The following is a 21,943-nucleotide window of genomic DNA, read 5'->3' as shown; positions in this document are numbered from 1 at the left end:
CTATTTTTGTAGCTGTTGGGTTATCATTGTCTTCTGAATTTGTTTCTTAATGTTCCCTATCACCCTAATAGCTTTTTATAGTCAGGTTCTTTTTTTGTTGTTGTTTGCTCATTTTTTCAACCTATTTCTTGACTTTGAACTTTATATTAAATTTGGGGCTCTATTCCTGGTGTGGGCCTGGAATGGGAAGTGAAGGGCAATCCAAAGCTTTGGGTTTTTTCACCCTGCTATTTTCAGAACTAGTTCTTGTGGCTTGGATGTTTTCTGTACTTGCATGGTTGTGTGATTTGGGGGGAGGTATGATCACTGTCCAACTCAATTGATACTGTTCCTCAGGACTCCTGCTCCCTTGTTACTGAAAGTTTACCTTTCTTACCTTGAACTTTGACCTGGAAGAGGATATAGGCAATGGAATTGCAAACAGCATCTGGTTCTGTATCCAGAGTTAGCACAGAGATCCCTTGTAATCTCTTTTGACCAGTTTTCAGGTCTTCTTGCCATCTCTGACTTGAGAGCTCCCCAAACTGCCATGGTTTCTGTTGTCACCCTCTAGTTCCACCACTTCTTTTGTATCTACCTGGGCTTCAGATCAGTCTCCCCTGTGTCATGGATCTCTCTTTCCAACCTTCTAAGTTGTCTTGGGTTGGAAGAATATCTCACCCTATCCTTTTGTTGACTTTGTCACTCCAGAATTCAATTTGAGGTGTTACTTTAAACTTATTTGGAAGGGAATGTTGGAAGAGCTTGGCTGAGTGCTTCCTCTGTTCTATCATATTGACTCCAACCCCTCTATTCATTCTATGATTCTACATTTGAGCTGTAGAAACTGGGCAAAGAGAAGAATGACTCTGAGCCAGCTTTGCTTCTTTGAGATGGGACTAGTTAGGAGAATTTTATTTTATCTCTCACATAGTTTGTCATTGATAAACTGGAGCTAACTCCAAGCAATAAAACTACTAGCATATGATTATCATGTAAAATATTTGTCCCTGTTCCCCAGGTTCAGACTGTAGGTATGAGAAAGATATTTCACTGTATAATTAAAATCTTTTTTAAAATTTTCATTTATAGAAGTCTGTACAGATAAGAACTGAAGCTGGACCTCGACTCTACCTTGATCCCCCTCTTGACTTTGCAGAGGACTTTGAAAGAAATCAACGTGGGAATGTCAAGGCAAAGGATTTTCTTAGGGATTCTTCCCAGGTAAAAATCTGTCACACTAATGACCAGTCTTAGGTAATCATAATAATAAGGGTAGCTCACATTTTTTTATAGTGCTTTAAGGTTTAGGTAATGTATTTACATTGGAAAGGCTAGTTCTAACTCTCATAAAGACTTAAGAAAGCCTTTGACTAACTAGAGCAGGGGAAGGAACCTCAGCCCATATTGGTCTGGTGTGGCCAAGGCAACCTCAGGCGTAGACTTGAAATTCAATCAATATAGTAGCTTTTAGGGATGCATTAAATGTTTTGACCAAATATAACTCTCAAATGTCCAAATGGCCCTTGGCAGATAAAAGGCTCCCTACCCCTGAGCTAGAGGACTTTTAAACTTCTAATTTCCCAAATATAGTACTTTTGTCTTTCCTGAGTATCAGGTCATTTTATGAGTGTCACATTGAACTCCCATTACCATCCTTGGTCTTTGACACATATTGTATTTCCTTAGAATTATCTTTATACTTTGGTAATACTGTATAAAGCCAAGATCAAGGGCTGCCTCCCATTGCTAGAGTCCTCCTCTAGGAAACTATTTAGTTTTCTATTTTGAAGAGCAATTTGTGTTTACTTTTCTGTGTAGACATCTTCCTAGGAGAACTTAAGCTTCTTGAGAGCAGGGACTGATTCTAGTCTCTAAATCCTCTGCTCTTAGAACCAGACCTGATATATGGGAGATGCGTCATAGATGTTTATTCTGCTGTGGAATTCCAGAGGGGATCTGAGATGGGGCCCCAAAAGGAGTTTTCAGAGGAGCTGTGAGAAAGGGACCCAGAGGGACTCTGGGAAGCCCCCCCCCCCCCAGAGAGACGCTAGTTGCCTGCTGTCCTGGTGTTGATTTCATGAGTGAGGATACTAACAGAGACAAAAGACCCTGTTCCAGTCAGACTCTTTACTTATCCTGAGATGCCAAAGTGGTTACAATTAGTGGAATCAAACTAATTGACCGACTAAGGGTGGACATCAAGAAGCTAGATAGGGAAAGTTCAGCCTCTCCCCCTGCCAAATGATGATAAGCTGAGGGTCTTCTGCTATTACATTCAGGCGATGGGTGGAAGGGGGAAGGGAGGGTAAGGAGAAGCTGAGGGAATTTCTATTCTTTGTTGCTTAGAGTGGAGAGAGGAAGCTATACTATGTGCAAAACTAATTCACAGGGATGTGTTAGGTTTTGAAGATAAAAAGCAAGGACGAGTGCTAGGAGACATTTTCTGATACTGTAGCCAATCTGCAAAAACATGCACTCATGTCAGTATTATTTCATCAAAGGCTTCTTTCATACAAAAGCCCTAATTCTGCATGTAATTTACAGTTAACCCCATCAGTTCTCTTGACTATCAAGCATCTGTTGAGCACCTACTATAGGGCTATTTCATCATAATTTAGTCCTGGAAAGGATTTTCTAGCCAAATCTCTTCATTTTTGAGTTGGGGAAACAGAGGTTCAGAGAGCTTAACTTGGGCCCCAAAGGTGCCAAAAATGAAGAGACTTATTGGGCCTTGAAATGCCCTGGGTCAAAGAGGTAGTACAGGACCTTTCAACCCAGTTCTTACGACTTCAAATATAGCTCTGTTTTCACTGTACTAATCAGGCAGATTCATTGCTGTATGTATGAATGGTAGTAGATACAAAAGCTAAGTTAGTGAGTCATGACAGTTCAAATTCAAGTTCCTTAATCTAGGAAATGGTGACATTTTCCTTAGTAGCATTCTCTCAACCATAGTGTACATTCTATATATTTTATAGTCTCATAAGTACAGTAAAATCCTATCTTAACATCATAACATTGTAGACAAAATGTCAGTTTCATAAAATGAACATGACTAGAAAAAAAAAGATTTAAATTGCATTTCTGAGTATTTCATGAAATTAAAATTGTTATGATAGACCTAGTAAAAATTCCCCTACCCCCAAAATGAACAATCAAATAAATAGGTTAAATTTGGAGAAAATTATACTTAAAAGTATAAACTCTCTACTAGTTGGATAACAGGAAAAAATAAATTTTAAGGAAATAACAGTAACATCTTTTTTATCTGTTTTCTTCCAATGTATTTCTGTTTGTTTACACATACAGTTTTGCTGCTGTTATTATTTCTATTATCTAGGATTCATATAGATTGTAGTTCTGAATCTATATAGAACTTTTATCTATGATTTCAAAGAAGTTTATCCATATTCCATTATAATCTTCATATGTGTCATTTCCTATGACACAGTAATATTCTATTACAACAATATATCAAACTTTAATCGGTCTTTTATCAAATCATAGTTGTTCCTAGACAACATTGTTTATCAACAAGGCCTCAAAATTTTTATATATAAATCCATTTAATTCAACAAATATTTAATGCCTACTTTATTCAAGGCACCATGCTAGATACTGCTTATACAAAGACAAAAATGGAAAAATCTCTGTCCTCAAAGAGCCTATATTCTCGGGGGAAGCACAAAGATAAAGAAGTCAAGATAATTTAGGTTGGAAGAAAGTGACCGAAGCTGAAAAAGCTGAGTTCTGAAGGCAGGTAAGGATTCCAGGTGTGAAGGATGGCCTCTTTGAAAGAATGTTTTTTGTTTTGTTTTGTTTTGTTTTTTAGGTTTTTGCAAGGCAAATGGGGTTAAGTGGCTTGCCCAAGGCCACACAGCTAGGTAATTATTAAGTGTCTGAGACCAGATTTGAACCCAGGTATTCCTGACTCCAAGGCTGGTGCTTTATCCACTACACCACCTGGCCGCCCAAAAGAATGCTGAGTTCAGGGAACAACCCTGCTGATTCTTGATCCTAGTTTGACTAGAATGTATAATACATGAAGGGGAGTAATAAGAAATAATGCTTTCCAGATAGATTCAAGCAAGATTGTGAAGGACCTCAAATGCCAATATCTGACCAAAACCTCTTGTTCTTTGCAGTTGCCCAATCTCTCCTAGAATTATGACTCATTTTCACTAAAGCCTCTAGCAATTCCACCCTTCCTTTATTCTCAAATCACCCTTTGCCCTACTCAGACCTCAGTTTCCTTCATTAGAAATCACTGTGCATAAGAGCACCTGCCCTGGAGTCAGAAGGTCCTGAGTTCCAGTACAGCTTCAGACATGTGACACTAGCTGTGTGACTTTGGGCAAGTCACTTAATCCTGATTGCCTCACATCCAGGACCATCTCCATGGTCTCTGGACCCAGATGGCTCTGGAAGAGAAAATGAGGCTGGTGACTTTGCACAGCACTTTCTCATTCAAATCCAATTCATGTGCTTGTCCTGGCATTACTTCCCTGATGTCACAGTCTTCTTCTGATAACAAAGGACAGATGTTCAACTTTACAATGTCCTCTATCAAATTCCTTGTCCTCTTGTTTTGTTACCAATCCTTTTCCATACTCCAGCCCTGGATTACCCTATCTCCTGTTTTCTTCTCTTTCCATTAAAAAACTGTTGATTGCTCCTGAAGGAAATCACACAGCCCTGTTTCTTGGGCACACTACCAATTTGTATGATTTTATCCTTACTGGGGCATTTCAGTTCTTTTTCCTGATCCTGGTTCTTCCACACTATATATTTTAGATCTCTTTTCCCAAGCTACCTGTGTTTCATCCACTCCATGACTAAAGTACCTTGGTTCATGTTTAACTGAGAAAATCAAGGTTATCTTTCATGAGCTTCTTCCCAAATCCTCTTTTTAAAATCTCTTTAACATTATCCCCCATTATTCTTCTTCCCCTCTTTGTTCTTGTCTCAGAGGAAAATTTTCTTGCCATAGCTAATCTATCTTCTTGTTCCCTTGATCTCACCTTCCTTTCTCCTCTTTCAGTCTAAACACTGTCTTCTTTCCTGCAGTCTTTAAATATGTCCAAATCATTTCTGTCCTTAAAAAGTCTTTACTTGACTCTGGCATCCCCTCAGACTGCTATCTTACTTGTATCTCTCCTTTCTCCTGCCATACTCCCAGAGAAAAGCCATCTTTGCATTGTCTTTACTTCCTCAGATCCCACTCACTTTTTAACTCTTCATCTAATGTTTATTTCTACTAAGTAAATCAAGCTGCTTTCTCCAAAATTAACATTGTCTTCATTGCTAAATTCAGTTGTCTTTTCTCATTCCTAATCCTCTTTGACCTCCCTCTAGCATTTGTAATCAAGCTGCTCCCTTTTCCTACCTGACTCTTCCCTCTGTAAATAATCATGACCCTGTTCTCTTTTACTCTTATCAGTCTAAGCATTAGTTCTTTCTTATTTGATGAGTTATCATCCATATTCCATTTTCTAACTGTAGGGGCTCCCAAAAGCATTGTTTGGGGTCTTTTCACTTCTCTTTCTGAATTCTGTCTTGGTGATCAATTTGCCCCAATAGATTCTTCTCACTCTATGCAGATGACTTCTATATCTACATAACTAATTCCCTTATCTTTTCTGAGTTCCAGTTCCCTATCACCAACTGCCTGTGTATGTATCCATTCAGAAGTCCTAAAAGCATGACCAAACAGAGGTCAGGATGGATATAGAACTGGAAGGGACCTCAGAGGCCATCCACTCTAACTCTCATATTACACATGAGGAAACTGAGCAAGGTGAAGTGATTTGCAGTGTCATTTAGTTAAGTAGCAAAGGTAGGATTAGAGTCCATAGCATTCTTTCTACCAAACTATATTCTTTTTTCTAAAACTGTATCCTTTCCTGTAAAAACCCATGCCTCAGCTTAACTTCCAGAAAGCCTTCCTTTCTCCCAGACTATAATGTGGAAGCAATCTTATGCTCCTCATTATCCCATGTCCCTCCAATTCCATTGACAAAGCAGATCTCATTGATTCTGCTTCATCTACCTCTCTAATGTTTGTATTTTCACCACTCACCTGAACATCACCCTGGTTTAGGCCCTCATCCTCTCTTGACTCAATTTTCACTATAGCTTCCTGCTTGATTCATGTCTCTCTTCTTTGACCTTTTAAAGGCTTCCTTCACACACCTGTGTGATATCCCCAAAGTATACTTCTATCATTCCTCTCTCATCAGGTTTCAATGGCTTGTTAGCTCTGGGATCCAGTGTAGAGGCCTTTTTTGAGGGCACTTAAATTCTTGCACAGTCCAGTTCTAACCTATTTTTGTAAACTAGGTCCATGGACTCTCCTCACCTCCAAAGAGCCTGTGCATAGATTTCAGGACAGGGTCTGTGAATTTATTCTAGTTTTTTTTTTTTTTTTTAGTTTTTTAAGACAATGGGATTAAGTGACTTGCCCAAGGTCACATATTAAATTTATGAGGCCAGATTTGAATTTGGGTCCTCCTGATTCCAGGGCAGGTGCTCTATCCACTATGCTACCTAGCTGCCCCAAATTTATTCTATTAATAATTTGATAACTATATTTCAATAAAATTAAATTACTTCATAATCCCATGTATTTTATACATTTAGGGCAGGACTGTGCCATGGAGCATCAGACCTGGAGTCAGAAGGGCCAGAGTTCAAATCTGGCTTCATACATTTAGATAACTATGAGACCCTGGGGCAAGTCACTTAACCCTGCCATGTTTGTAAAATGGAGTTGGAGAAGGAAATGGCAAACCACTCTAGTATCTCTGCCAAGAAAACCCCAAGTGAGGTCACAAAGAGTCAGATGTGGCTGAAACGACTGAACAACAAATTGATGCATCTAAAGATTTCTGAGAAAGGAGACTAAAGGATTCACAAGACTTCCATAGGAGTCAGTGATAGAAAAGAGGTTAAGAATAACTATTCTACACTTCACATTGGAACTTGTCACACAATCTTATCTTTTAACCATACTGGCCTACTTACTTGTACTGCCTGAGCATGACATTCCATCTCCTGCCTTATTTTTTTTAACAGATTGTTCATCCTCTCTCTTCTCAGGTCTGCCTCTTGGAAATCTTAGGTCCTTTTAAGACTCAGCTAAAATGCTGTTTCCTCCATGAGAAATATGCTTTCTTTGCCACAAGAATTACTTTGTATGACTTTATGTTGTTTGGCATGCTGAAGGCACATCCAGATAGGTCCTTTTAAAAACCAATTATTTATTTAAGGCAGTGAGGTTAAGTGTCTTGCACAAGATCATATAGCTAGGCAATCATTAAGTGTCTGAGGTCACATTTGAACTCAGGTCCTTCTTACTCGAGAACCAGTGCTCTATCCACTGCATCACCTAGTTGTCCCAGATAGATCTTTATGAGCATACAGTTGGCAAAGGGAGACTACACTTAAGGAGAGAGAGAATAGGGCTGGAATATGAATTTGGAAGTCAATTGCATAGAACTAATTTAAACCACAGGAGCAAATGAGATCACTAAGAATATGGGGGATAAAAGAATCTAGGATAGTATTTTGGGGACACCTGGTTAGGGAGTGAGGGAGGAATGATAGCCTAGTAAAAGAAGCAGAAGGGTCTTCAGGATAGAAAAAGAAACAAGTTGAGCAGTATTGTGGAAAGAAGAAGAAATGAGTTCGAGGTGGTCAATAATGTCAATAGCATCAGACAGTTCAAGGAAAGTGAGGACTATGAAAAAACCCATCAGATTAAACCATAATAAACTTTTGGTAATCTTTGAGGAAGCAAGTTTCAATAGGATGGTTAAGTTTAGAAGTCACTTTTCAAGAACTTGAGAAGTGATGAAGAGGTAAGGAAGTAAAAGGGAGTGGTGGGCAGTGAAAAGAAGGTAAATAGAGTTTTAGGTTGAATGGGATAATAGGATCAAGTGAAAGTTTTTGAATGATAGGGTATACTTGGTATGTTTCCAGGAAGCAGAGAAGGAGTCAGGATTAAGAGAATGGTTGAAAATGTCAGAGGAGGAAATAATCAATGAGACAAGCTCCTGAAAAGACAGAAGGGAAGATGATAAAGACACAAATTTAGGGGTAAGAAGGCCCATTTTTCTTAGATACTAGAATAAAAGAGGAAGGGAAGGGTGATAATATAAAAGAAGTTTTTGATCAAAAGGAATTCATGGTTTTCTTAAAATAGGAGATGAATTCATTTACCCCAAGACTGGAATGAGGTATGACATTGAAGACTTTAATAGCAGTCAGGGAGGTATAATGGAAATATCATTGAAGAAAAGCAGAATTGTTGTGCAGTGGTGAGGACCCACTTGAGATAGCATATATAAATTTAAATGGTATGGCTTTTCTTATTAATAGGATAAAACTTATCCTCTGTTAAAATTATTGTGTTGAAAATACTGAGTCAAATGACATGATCAATTTTGAAACATATATAATGACAACCTGGTTTCCAAAAGGCCTAGGCCTATTTATAGTGCCACTTGTAATAGCATTCCTGTTTTCATCCCCAGAACTCTAACAATATTGTGTTTTATCATTTTAAACTAATTTTTGTCAGTTTAACAGGGTTAAGGTGTTACTTAAATTATTTTAGTACATATTTCTTTGAGTTTGAAGAAATTTTGAAATAGTTAACGTTTCCTTATTTGTGAATTGTATTTTTTTTATCCATTTGTACTTTTACCTTGAAAGAATAGAAAACACACAAAAAATTTTATAGATTATGTATATGGAATTTTTACAAAGATTTTCCCTCTTAAATATTATCAGTGGATAGAGCATTGTATTTGAAGTCTGTAAGTCCTAAGTTCATATCCAGCTTCAGATCCTTACTAGCTCTGTGATTTTAGAAGAGTCATTTAATCTCTTTATGCCTCAGTTTTCTCATCTGTAAAATGAGGATGATAATAATAGAACCTACCTCCTAACATTTTTGTCAACATTTTGTTAGGAGGATAAAATGAATTATTAATAAAATGTTTTACAAATATTAAAAGTGATATGTAAAATATTATTGTTGCTAGTAATAACAAAATATAATTTCAATAATTATTGCTTTATAGTAAGCTCAAAGTTTTGACAGGGCAAGTCTCCTTTTCATAGCTCTACTTCCTATCTTCCCCAATTATTTTTCTTTGTAAATTTTGTTATTTCATATAATTTTGGAGTAGCAGATACAGCATTCTCTGGAAAACCTGAGTTCAATTTTTGCTTCTAATGCTTACTGGTTGTGGGTACAAGGACAAATTTCTTAAACTTATCAATGTCAACAGGCAATTCTTAAAGACTAGGGGTTACAAAGAAGTTGCTAACATTACTGGAGGTGATTTTCCATACTGGGAACTCCCTACTTCAGTGAAATCACAGTTCTTGGATAGGATCCGAGTTGAGTCAATATATAAATAAACTCTGATAGGCATCTATTAATAATTTAATTAATTTTACAACAAATCTTTAAATTAATGTGGTATGTATTTAATTTATTTTGATCCAATCTGACTTGGGATAGCTTTCCTGATCATTTAATTCTTTATTTATTTCTGTCATAATCATTTTATAGTTACTTTCATATATGTCTTATTTAAATGTTGTTATATTTTGTCATTTTTATAAATGGCATTTCCTTTTCTATTAATTTTAATAGATTTATTTTTAGGTGATTTTTAATAGATTTATCTTAAAATTATTATGTTATTTTTAATTAAACTTCTTAGATTTTCTAAGCAAAGTCAGATTAACTACAGAGATTATTTTAACCTGCCCTTGTTTAAGTCACTTGATCTTTTTTTCATTCCTTATTCATAGAACTAAGATTTCTAAAACTTTGCTAAATAGTGTTATGGGATTTAGAGATGGAATGACCCATAGATGCTGTAATCCCTCCTTATTGTGACTGAGATAACTGGCTTGTAAATTCTTAATGGCAAAACTGAAATTCAAGCCCAGGACACCTGACTACCATTTCATCTGGAGAGTTGTCCTGGGAAATCCCTGCATTACTCAATTTTGAGTAAAATTGCCTCTTAAGATCTTTCATTGTATTTAGTCCTTCATTGTATTTTAGTTTTAAATAACTTTTTATAATTTAAGGCAAAAATTCTTTTATTGCTAATCATTTTAGAATAAGTTGGGTTGTATTTTATCAAAGGCATTTTTGTATCAGTATGTGTTTTTTATTAGTGACATAGTTTATTATACTGATAGCTTTTCTAATATTGAATCTTGCCTATTTTCCTAGTGTCCTACAAGAAGAGTGAATACTTTTTGATACCTTAATGTTACTATTCGCCATTGTTTTATTTACTAGTTATGTGCATCAGTATTAATGAATGATAATGGCCTTTCATCTTTCTTTATCTGCCTTTTCCTTGCCAAATTTCATGATCAAAACAATATATTTGCCTCAGAGAAAGAATTGTACAGATTACTGCTGAATTTTGACATGATCTTTTCTTGAGATTCCTGATCTACCATCATTTAATCTCTTAGAATCTTATATTTATATCTGTCCTAGTTAATTTTACCTTGAGACATTTCTTGCATATTTTCTAATACAGCTGTTGTTACTTATTTTATTATATATTTATTTTGATAATTTTTCTAATTATGCGATTTTTTTGGATGGAGCATAAGTCTTGTTACGTTTGCTTTTTACTTTTTTGATGACTTGAAATTTTTTTGAAAGGATTTTAGAGAATTTTGTTCCTTTTTTGGCATTATCCCTATTTTGAGAGGGAGCAAAAAATCAATTCAACAAACATTTTTAGTTACATCTTTTTTTTTAATTGTTTTTGTTTATTTAAGGCAATGGGGTTAAGTGAGTTGCCCAAGATCACACAGCTAGGCAATTATTATGTGTCTGAGGCCAGATTTGAACTCAGGTCCTCCTGACTCCAGAGCCAGTGCTCTATCCACTGCACCATCTATCTGCCCCTTTAGTCACCTCTTCTGTACATGATGCTGCCCTAGAATAAGTAGATAACAAAGATAAAAATAAATCAACCTTTGTCCTCAAGGGGTCTGCCTTCTACTTCCAGTTTCTTTTTCTACTATCTTCTCAGAAGCCCATTTACATAATCAATATGTAATTCATGGAGGAGCAATAGCATATTTTTATCAACATTACTTAAATCAAAATTTTAATGTAATTTTTTTTTCTTTGAAACCCCTGTAGTACTGTCACTGCCCTGTGGTTCAGAGGAAAGGAACTAGATTTGAATGTAGAAATCTCTGGATTTGAATTTCTAAGATTATTGCCAGTTTCCATTTCAGAGGGAAGAAAATACTCTTCTTTTCATGGAATGACATGATGAATTTATTTCCTAATATATTTCACAAAATGGTGTTTTTAAACTCAAAAGAATTTTACTTCAAATTTTTTGCCATGACAAAAAGACTGTATAATAGAATTATGTTTTGCATTATCTTTGATAACCCTCTTCCTTCACATCATAAACATAGCCAATAACTTTTTTAATCTATATCAAATTGTATACTTATTAGTCACAGTTCATTTCAGACCACCAGTTTTCCTTGGTTTGGGAGGCAGATTTTTAATCAAGTTCAATCTTACTAAACCACTTTAATAGAAGTCTTCCAAAATCACATATTGCCTTTGAGGGAGATACTGTCCTGTAAATCAGAAGAGACAAGGAGAGCAGTGGTCAATATCAACTTAATGCCCCCTCAAGCAGATTAAAATGTCACTGGGAAGTTTTTAACAAAATAAATAAAAATGAAACAGAACATTGATAATGTTAACATGAGGTTTTCTAAGTTACTCTGCATCCTTGTGTTTGGTATAAAGGACCTCATTTCTAACTGTGTTTGATACCACCACAGGTAGGAAGGAGACAGCCTTAAAAACTGTCCTTCAGGTTCTCCAAATGGGCCTCAGGCTTTCCTTTATTTATTCATTGTTTTGCTACCAGAACTATTGGAATGACAGTTCTTTCTTTGTCCATACTGCTGCCTTTGTCTGTGCCTCACTTCCGGAGAACTTGGATTCTTCCAGTTATTGTATGGGCACCCCTTTGCTGCCCCTTAGATGGAAATTAAGAACTCTTTGTGGGAATTTTTAAAAGAGAAGAAATAATACTACAAGACCTTAGCCATCTTGTGGTCCAACACTAGGCCCATTTGGACTTTCCATAAGACCTTAGTTTTCTTTGCTATTCTATAGAAGGAAAAAGCAGGCTCTATCTGCCATTCTTTTCTTTGCTCAGATTCCATCTTCGATTTCAATTTATTCCAAAACCTTTTATGCGTCATCTACTATATGTGTAAGAATCAAGATGACTTGAATCTAGTTCTTACTCCCCGTGTGATATTGTCACTTAATTTCATTTTTTTTCCCCCAAAGTGACCCTCTCAGTTGCTGATTTGCTTGTTCAGTGGATTTGAATTTAAAAGAAAAGGTTGTTTAGAAAGCTTTAAATGTCAGGCTAGAGGTTTTGCATTTTATCTAGCAAGCACTGGTGAACCACTGAAGGTTTTTGAAAAGGAGAGGGACATATTCATGCCTGTGCTTTTTTTGTGTGTAAATTTTATTTATTTAAGGCACTGTGGTTAAATGATTTGCCCAGGGTCACGCAACTAGACAGTTATTAAGTGTCTGAGGCTAGATTTGAATTCAGGTCCTTCTGACTCCAGGGCTGATGCTTTATTCACTGCACTACCTAGCTGCCCCCATGCTCTGCTTTTAGAAAGATTGTGCCTCCTGTGAAGGTTAGATTAGAGAGGGAAGAGCACAGAGGCAAGAAGAAATCAGAGTTTGAAATGTGATGGGGACCTGAAGTAGGATGGAAGAGAAAAAGATGGATAGGAAGGGATATCATCCTGGTAAAACTGGCAGCCCTTGGCCACTGGGCAATGAGCAAGGGAGGAAAGGGTCAAGATGACTTTAGATAGAGAACTGGGGAAAAAATTTGCAGCAAGTATCTCTACTAAAGGCTTCATTTTACAAATATGTAGAGAACTGAGTCAAATGTATAAAAGTACAAGTCATTCCCCAGCTGATAAATGGACAAAGAATAGGAATAGACAGTTTTCAGATAAAGATATCAAAGCTATTTAAATAATCATATGAAACATGCTCTAAATCACTAGTGATTTAATAATGCAAATTAAAAGCTTAAGCAAATTTAAACAACTTGGAGGTGCCATCTCACACCTATAAGATGGTTTAATATGACAAAAAAAGGCAAATGTTGGATCTTAGAGAAAATGTGGGAAAACTGGGATAGTAATTCACTTTTGGTGAGTTGTAAATTGATCCAACATTGTGGAAAGCAATTGGGAACTGTACTCAAAGGGCTATAAAACTGTGCATACCCTTTGATTCAGCAATACCACTGCTAGGACTATATACTAAATAGATCATAAAAATGGAAAAAGGACCTATTTGTACTAAAATATTTTTAGTAGCTCTTTTTGTAGTGGCTAACAATTGGAAGTCAAAGGGATACCTTTCATTTGGGGAATGGTTAAACAATTGTGGTAAATAAAATATGTAATAGAATATTATTGTGCTATAAGAAATGACAAGCAAGATGATTTCAGAAAAATTGTTAAAGACTTACAAGAACTGATGCTTAGTGAAGGGAACAGACCTAGAAGAACATTGTTCTTAGGAACAGCATTATTGTTCAGTGAAGAACTGTGAATGACTTAACTGTTCTCAGCAATGGAATGATCTCAGATGATTCCAAAGGGAAAATGATGAAGGATATTATCTGCCTTCAGAGAAGAACTGATGTTGTTTGAATACAGATTAATGCTTACTGTTTTTTTGCTTTCTTTCTTCCATTCTTTCTCTTTAATTCAAGTCTTGTACAAAATAACTAATATAGAAATACTTTACATAATTGTATATGTGTGTAATCTATATCTGATTTCTTACCATCTCAGGGAGAGGTTAAAATTTGAAATTCAAAACTTTAAATTAAATATATTAAAACACTGAAAAAATAAGATGACTTTGGAACCTTTGAGACTGGGACATGTGGTAACAGAAACAAACAGCCCTTGGAAGAAAGAGCATTCTGGCAGAATTCTTTTGGTCTCACTGCAAAGCTTCAGCTGCTTAAGTTCCTTGACTTTTAATACTTGCTCATTTTTTCATCTGTCTTGAGGGGGTGCTAGTGCAGTTTCACAGTCGGCTTTCCTTTGAGAGTTATTAAAGGTTTTCTTCCCTGCTAAATGAAAATATAAAATGGCAAAGCTTACTTTTAGTGAAGACAGAGCCTTTATTAGAAATGTTTTGCATTTAGCTAAGTGTTCTCAGCTATTGATATTACAAGTATTTCCTGAAATGGAGGGAAAAAATGCTCTTCTGCATAGGACACATTTGTCATTTTAACCCTTTATGATTCAAAGACAGAGAGACCTTTTCCCTTCTGCTTTGGATGTATTTTCATCATGATATAGGTTTGGCCAAATGCCAACATATTTAAATGTGCCTTTTTCTTTTTTTTTAAACACAAGATAATAGTACCTTAAACTTGAGTTACATCTTTCTTTTGAGAATATTGGTTTTTTAATAGATCGAATAGACTTCTCTCTGCACCTTACACACACTTCATCTCCTGTCTCTTTGTCTTTTCACACCAAATGCTTCCTTTTCTTACATCTGCTTTGTAGAATTCCTCTTCCTTTAAAATACAGCTTTAGGGTTGGCTAAGTGGTGCAGTGGATGGAGCACTGGCCCTGGAGTTAGGTGTACCTGAGTTCAAATTCGGACTCAGACACTTAATAATTACCTAGCTGTGTGACCTTGGGCAAGCCTCTTAACCCCCTTGCCTTGGGAAAAAAAAAGCTACAGCTTTAAACATCTCCTTCTGCATGAAGTCTTTCCTCAGTCCCACCAATTATTAGTTCGTTCTTTCCCAAATCACATTATATTTAACATTTTTGCAGTTTTTACATTTACTGTCTGTTCTCTCTCTGTGTGTTTCTCTGCGCATGTATAGTGCTCTACATACATACATACATACATACAGATAGATACTTCTTGTTTCTGGATTAGAATATAAATTCCTTAGGGGCGGCTAGGTGGCATAGTGGATAAAGCACTGGCCCTGGAGTCAGGAGTACCTGGGTTCAAATCCGGTCTCAGACACTTAATAATTACCTAGCTGTGTGGCCTTGGGCAAGCCACTTAACCCCATTTCCCTTGCAAAAACCTAAAAAAAAAAAGAATATAAATTCCTTGAGGTTAGGTATTATTTTATTGTTTATATCTTTATTCCTAGTTCTTAGTACAGTGACTGATACAAAGTAGGTCCTTAATAAGTGCTTGGTGATTGATTAGTTGGTTGATGACTTAATCATTTCTCACAGTCATCCAGCCACCCAATCAACAAGCACTTAGTAGCCCCAGACACTTTATTCATTTCTGAGGATAAGAAGACATGAAGTAGTTATTAAAATAAATACAAAAGGCATTTTGGGGGGAGGAGGATTGGGGAGGCACTGGCAGCTGGGGTATCAGGAAATATCTTAGCTGGGATATGGTATACATTTGAGCTGAGCTTGAAGGAAACAGTCTTCTGAGAGAAAGAAGTGAGAAAGGATTAAATACCAGGCATGGTGAAGGACCTGTCCAAAGTTAAGAAGACAGAAGATGAAATGCAACATGTGAGGAAATGGATGGTCATGGTTCATAGTAAATCTGAAAAGGTAGGTGACAGCCAGATGGTGAAAGATTTTAGGTGCTGGATAGAATGGATAATATCACTGTATTACTGTACTTATTGTACAATTGCTACCAGGTCATCCATAGTTTAGAATCAGAAGATCAGGATATGAATCCAAGTAGGAAAAGCCTGGTTCAGTAGGAAGATACTCAGGTTTTGCCCTTGCCCCTGCCCCTGTCTAATGGTGTGACCTTGGACAAGTCCCTTAAATTCTGTGGTTCTGTTTCCTCTTCTGTAATATGAAGCAGCTGGTCTAGTTAATCCTTCTCAAAAATGCTTCTCATCTCTTTGACTTTGAGCATATCACATCCCTTTTCTAAGCTTCAATTTTCTCTTCTATAACATGCTGTACTGGACTAAACACTTTCGGGCAGTTCTTCCCACCCACAGTAGACCTTGAGAGCAAGGTCTAACTTGTTTTTGTCTTTATTTCCATCCCCCCCACACACATACATGCACACATACATTGCATAGTGTCTGACACACAGTAAACATTTAGTTGGTAAACATTTGTTAAATTATTGAAAATCTAAAGGCTGAAGATGATGTCCCCAAATCAAGTGAACCAGGCCTGTGACCCGGACTGTTGGCTCCTATCTAGTTAATTTCTTTCTCTTTTTGGTTTGTTCATTGTGATTGGTTATTGTGAGTTAAGGTGTTATTTTTGCATTTACCATTTTACCCAATGTTTCTGGTTTCTTTTGATAATAGAATGTAGTATGAGAGATTTAGATCAGGTTTGAGGAGGTCCTTCCTGGAAAAGAGAATTATTAACTCTAAAATGCATTGTGAAAGGAAGCATTGAGATTTCGTCTTCAAAAATACTCTATAAAAGAAGATTGATATTCATCTGTGTAGGATGATTTCAGTATGGTTGTTCTAAAAAGTCATCAGAACAAGACAGATTAGACTTAACTAATCTGATATTTAATCGAATCTAATATATTTCAAAATTACAAAAGACTCAAGATCCCTTTCATTTCTGAGGTAATATAAAATTGAAGAAAATATATTTTTTCACTTTTCTTATCCTTAACCAAACAAGTATTTATTTAAGTATTTAGCACATACTAGGAATTGTATTAACTGCTGGAAGTAGAAGGGAACAAAATGCAAAACTTGTCCCTGTCCTCAAAGAGCTTACATTCTTTTTTCTTTTAGGTTTTTGCAAGGCAAATGGGGTTAAGTGGCTTGCCCAAGGCCACACAGCTAGGTTATTATTAGGTGTCTGAGACCAGATTTGAACCCAGGTACTCTTGACTCCAAAGCTGGTGCTTTATCCACTACACCACCTAGCCGCCCCAAGAGCTTACATTCTAATGGAAGTGATAACATTTAGAAATCTGAACATAAAAGATAAATATAGACTATATTGAAGGAGCTTAAGAGGTTGGCCTGAGCATTTGGATTTTGATGAAAGGCCTCCTGGAGGAGGTGGCCCTTGAGCTGGATCTGAAAGGAAACTGGGGATTCCAAAAATTGGGGGGTAGGAAAGAAAGCATTCACCCAGTGAAAAGATACAGTGACAGGGTTTGAAGTGTGGAACACAATAAAGAATAAAGAGCCCTAGCTAGTATGTAGAGTGCATGGAGGGAAGTATAATAGAAGACCCTAGAATGCCAAAGAAAGGACTTTGTAGTTCATCCTGGAGGTAATAGGTAACCACTGGTGTAGGGATGGGGAAAGAAGCAAGAGCAATATGATGTGCACTTTAAGAAATCACTGGAACAGCAGAGTATTGGGGAGAAAGTCTTGGGGGGGGATTTAAGACAGAAGGACCAATTAGAAAGCATTTGAAGTAATACAGATGAGAGTTGAGGAAGGCTTGAACTACAGGATTAGCTTTGAGAGAGGAGAGAAGATATATGTGAGGGATATTGTAGAGAAAGGGATAACAAGATTTGATTACTGATTGGATGAGGGGTTGAGGATGACATGAGATTTCAAGCCTGAACTACCAGCAGAGTAGTAGTTCCTCAGTAGTTATTAATCTAGAATTATTAATCTGACCTGTTAGTTAAAAAAGAAGTCCTCCTACCTCTAAGCTTTGTCCCTTTTGCACAAACTTCCATATGTATTGTTCATTGTGATCCGTCATTCGGAATTAAAAGTATTGTTTGGTTCTGATAATGTCATTTTCCTCTTTTAATACATTTCTTGGCTCCCTATTTGACAGTGGAATGAAAATCTATAAACCGCTATTGCATATTTGTGTTTGGACTTTTTCTCATGGTTTCATTCATTTCTGAAGTGGGCTGTTTCCTATACACCCTCATCTCTATCTGTGGAAATTCTCCTGTGAAAGGAAGGATCCTTCTTGTAGAAATCCCTCTCTTCTTTCAGTGTCCAATTCTGGTGCCATCTTTTCTATGAAAAAATTCCTGATCTGCTCTTCTCCTCAATACCTGAAAACAACTCTTCCTCCTCCAGATTTCCATTTGGACTTCAAATTTATTTGTAGATATTTGCATATATAGTTTATCCCACCTATTATAAACTTACTTTAAGGCAGTTCTTGTTGGGCAGTTGTTTCAGCCATATCTGTCTCTTCATGACTCCATTTTAGGTTTTCTTGGCAAAGATAATTGGAGTGGTTTGCCATTTCCTTCTCCCCTCATTTTACAGATGAGAAAATTGAGGCAAAGAAAATTATGTCATTTGCCCAGGGTCACAAAGCTAGTATCTGTGGCCAGATTTAAATCCAAGAAGCACTAGCACTATCCAATGCATCATCTAGATACTTTATCTAGGTACTTTACTTGAAGGCAAAGATCTATCTTATTTTATCCTTGCATTTCCAGTATCTAAGAATTGGCCTTATAAAACAGGAGGACTTGTGTTCAGATCTGCCTCTTATAGATAATAATTCTGTTACCCTGGCATGTAATTTATAATCTGATCTCAGGCAGCTTTCTAAAAGAGTTTCAGATCTATATCACTGGACAAAAATTCTGTAAATTAGCACTTCATAAATACTTTTTGAATTTAGTTAATAAATATTTTAATTTATTTTAAAAGAGTAGAAAAGTGTAATTAGCAGCTCTTCCTTCCTATAGGAGGCAGGCTGACTAATAAAATCACTCCCAATTTAGAGTTAACCTAATATATTCATTAATTGATCAAGTGATTTTCTCCAAGAGTGAATTAATATTTAGTTTATGCCTTTCATCATCTGAGAATCTCAGAATACTCAATAAAAATTAGATAAGTTACTAATTTTATGAAGAGTCATAATGTGACAACTGTTACTTAGTCAAGAAAAGATACTTTAGGGACTGTCTCACCTCTGAAAGGTCCAATTTATATACTTTTTGGATCCACAGCATCTTGCATTTTCACGACACATAGCATATGCACCTCTCTCTAGTCTTACCTTTCTTCCAAATGTCATAAACATCTACAATTGTCCAAAAATATACATCCTGACTTGCAAACCAAACTCCTTCATATTAGGTAAGAGGCATGATCATACAGTGAAAGAACGAACAACCAGGCTTCTGAAGCAGTAGGTTGTCCTGACATACATTGGCTGTCTCATTAAGAGTTCCTTCTCTTCCTGGAATTTCCAGCTCCTCTTCTGTGACATGCAGGGCTGAATCCTCATGGTACCATTTGTAGGATCCTAGGAGAATGAAGGATTTGTGGGATCCTGAAATGATGGACACAGACCTGACTGGTCTCATCTCATTTCAGAGATGAAGTTGAGACACAGAGAAAGGAAAGGTCATCCTTGAGCTCCTATCACAGCAGGGATTTAAACCTAACATCTTTACTCCAAATTCAGTGCTCTAGCCAGTCCCCACAAAACTGAGCCTTCCAGCCTCCAGGCTTTTGTCTAAACCACTTAGCTATCCTGTTTATGTTTTCTGGTTACTGACCACTCTTTGTATTGTACAGAATATAGTTTCTTTCTTCCCTTTGTAACACATGTACTAGCAATGTAAGCAATTGCAAGTGAGTATTTATCTTCATGTAGTTGAGCCTATTGATAGACACTGGAGTGTTTACTCTGCTATTACTTTTGTAACTATCTGATTGTCAGGAATTATTCATAAAAGAAGAGGTTGTAGCCTCAGCTTTATCCTAGATTCCATTCTCTGGGGTTCCTAAGCCAGGGTGGACCAGCCATCACTTCTAATACCCCCTATCAAATACCAATAGTGTCATACAATGTTTCCGAGTGGATAGTGCTCTGAACTCAAGACAACAATACGCTGGGTTGAACTTTCACCTCATGAACTGACTTGTGTATGCCATCATGCTTAATCTTTAACCATTTCCATGAGCCTAGGTTTCCTCTTCTGTGAAATGCTGATAATAATATCACATCTCTCACAGGTTGGTTGTGAGAAGAATCTATACAAAATATTTTGCAAGCTTTAAAGTGTTAGATAAACAGGAATCAGTAGTATTAATGGTAGAATTATCCCCACTTGTAACATGAAACAACATGTGTCAATACCAATTGAATATCAAAGCACAGGAAAAGGGAACTCAGAAAAACAGTGTGCCTGAGGACTAAGGGAGGAAAAGTCGACCCAATGGTCATTCCCATGGACTTGAGTTAGAATGCTATTTCCTACTTTAAAGCAACTATTTTTAAAATACAACTAGAGGAAGGGTTGATTGTGCTTTTTGGAAATGCAGACTTATGGTTGTTGAAAGATTGAATTGAATAGTCTAAAGATACTTTGAAAAGTAAGAAAGCCATTTTGAAATCCTCTTAGAATTAGACATTTTCAAAATAAACCAAATGTCAATCAAGTTCTCCCTAGTCCCTAAATGTGAATATTCCTTCAGGGTCTGTCTTTAACCCTCTCTCCAAGTTCTCCTTGTTAGTAGGCTCATACACTCCCACATCTCTGCAGATAATTTCTTAACCTTCTATATACGATCCTGACCTCTTTTCTGAACTCCAGATCTAAGAGACAGCCCACAGAATATCACCACTTGTACATACAACTGTCACCTCAAATTTAACTTGTCCAATAAGAAATATACTCTTCACCCAGAAATCTTTATTAGTTCAAATAATGAATTCCCTGAAGTAGTCACATGTATTCAGATCTGTACTATTCAAAGTTATAAAATATGGTATTTGGTTCCAGCCCAGTGAAAATATACAGTGTGAATTTAAATGATGCCAACACATCATGGGATTCACTATGTGTGCTAATTGGAACCTAACTGTATTGCCATTTACCTAGTCTTCTATGTTCAAAATCTTTGGATTATCTTTAATTTAATTCCCTTTTCTCCTTCACCTCTCGTATCCAACCTATCACTTTCTCTTATTGATTCTACCTTTCTTGCATCTTCCACTTCTATCAAATCTAACACTAGTGCCATCACACTAGTTCAGATCCTTATTATCAACCCTCCTCCAGCACTATAATTACCTCCCAACAGATCTTCTGCTTTTTCTTCAAGCCTATCCTTCATAGAACTAATAGAAGATTCTTTTTACATAGATGTGGCCCTGTCATTGCTTTGTTCAAAAATCTATAGTGGCTCTCTGTTGTCTGCTAAGCACAATTCAAGATCCTTTGCCTGGCATTCAAAGCTTTTTATAATCTGACACTATCCAGCTTTTCAGCATATCTCATTGGATTTCTCTCTGCTCTCTGTTACAAACATTACTACAGGATATGCCTTATACTTTCCTGCCTCAATCCTTTTACTTATGCTAGTCCTTGTATTTGGAATGTCTTTACCTTCCCTGTTGAATTCTTTTTTTTTATTTAAATTTATTTTTTATTCTCATTTTGTACAAATGTTTTTCTTTACATTAATAAAATAGACTTGTTTACAAGTAAACAAAATACCCCTCCCCCCCATGAATATAGATAGACTTGCTTGGGCAAAAAAGTAAAGGGGGGAGAAAAAAATTAAAATTAAAAAGAAAATAATAGTAATAATTGTAGGTATGGCCAGGTGGTGCAATGGACGAAGCACCAGCCCTGGAGCCACGAGCACCCGAGTCCATATCCAGCCTCATAAACCCAATAATCACCCAGCCATGTGACATGCAAGCCACCCGATCCCCACTGCCCTGCAAAAACCAAAAAGAAGAAAAAAAAGACCCAAAATAAAATAGTAACAAAATAGTAACAATAGTAGGGGTGGCTGGGTGGCAGACAGCGCATTGGCCCTTGAGCCAGGAGCACCTGGGTCTGAATCCGGCCCCAGACACCCAATGATCACCCTGCTATGTGGCCCCAGGCAGGCCACCCAGCCCCACT

General features: G+C 36.7%; 1 protein-coding gene across 5 annotated transcripts in view; it reads left to right on the top strand.

Moving 5' to 3' along the window:
- Positions 1-21,943, top strand: part of KATNIP (katanin interacting protein) — a 246,741-nt gene that overhangs the window by 99,682 nt on the left and 125,116 nt on the right. For all 5 annotated transcript variants that reach the window (XM_074197385.1, XM_074197384.1, XM_074197382.1 and 2 more), the window contains one exon: positions 1,072-1,203. In XM_074197385.1, the coding sequence (XP_074053486.1) occupies positions 1,072-1,203 (132 nt within the window). The remainder of the gene's footprint in view (positions 1-1,071; positions 1,204-21,943) is intronic.

The sequence above is a fragment of the Macrotis lagotis genome, chromosome 8 (assembly GCF_037893015.1).
Source record: "Macrotis lagotis isolate mMagLag1 chromosome 8, bilby.v1.9.chrom.fasta, whole genome shotgun sequence".
NCBI lineage: Eukaryota > Metazoa > Chordata > Mammalia > Peramelemorphia > Peramelidae > Macrotis > Macrotis lagotis.
Note: the sequence above shows the minus strand (reverse complement) of the source record. Positions and strands in the feature narration are given on the sequence as shown.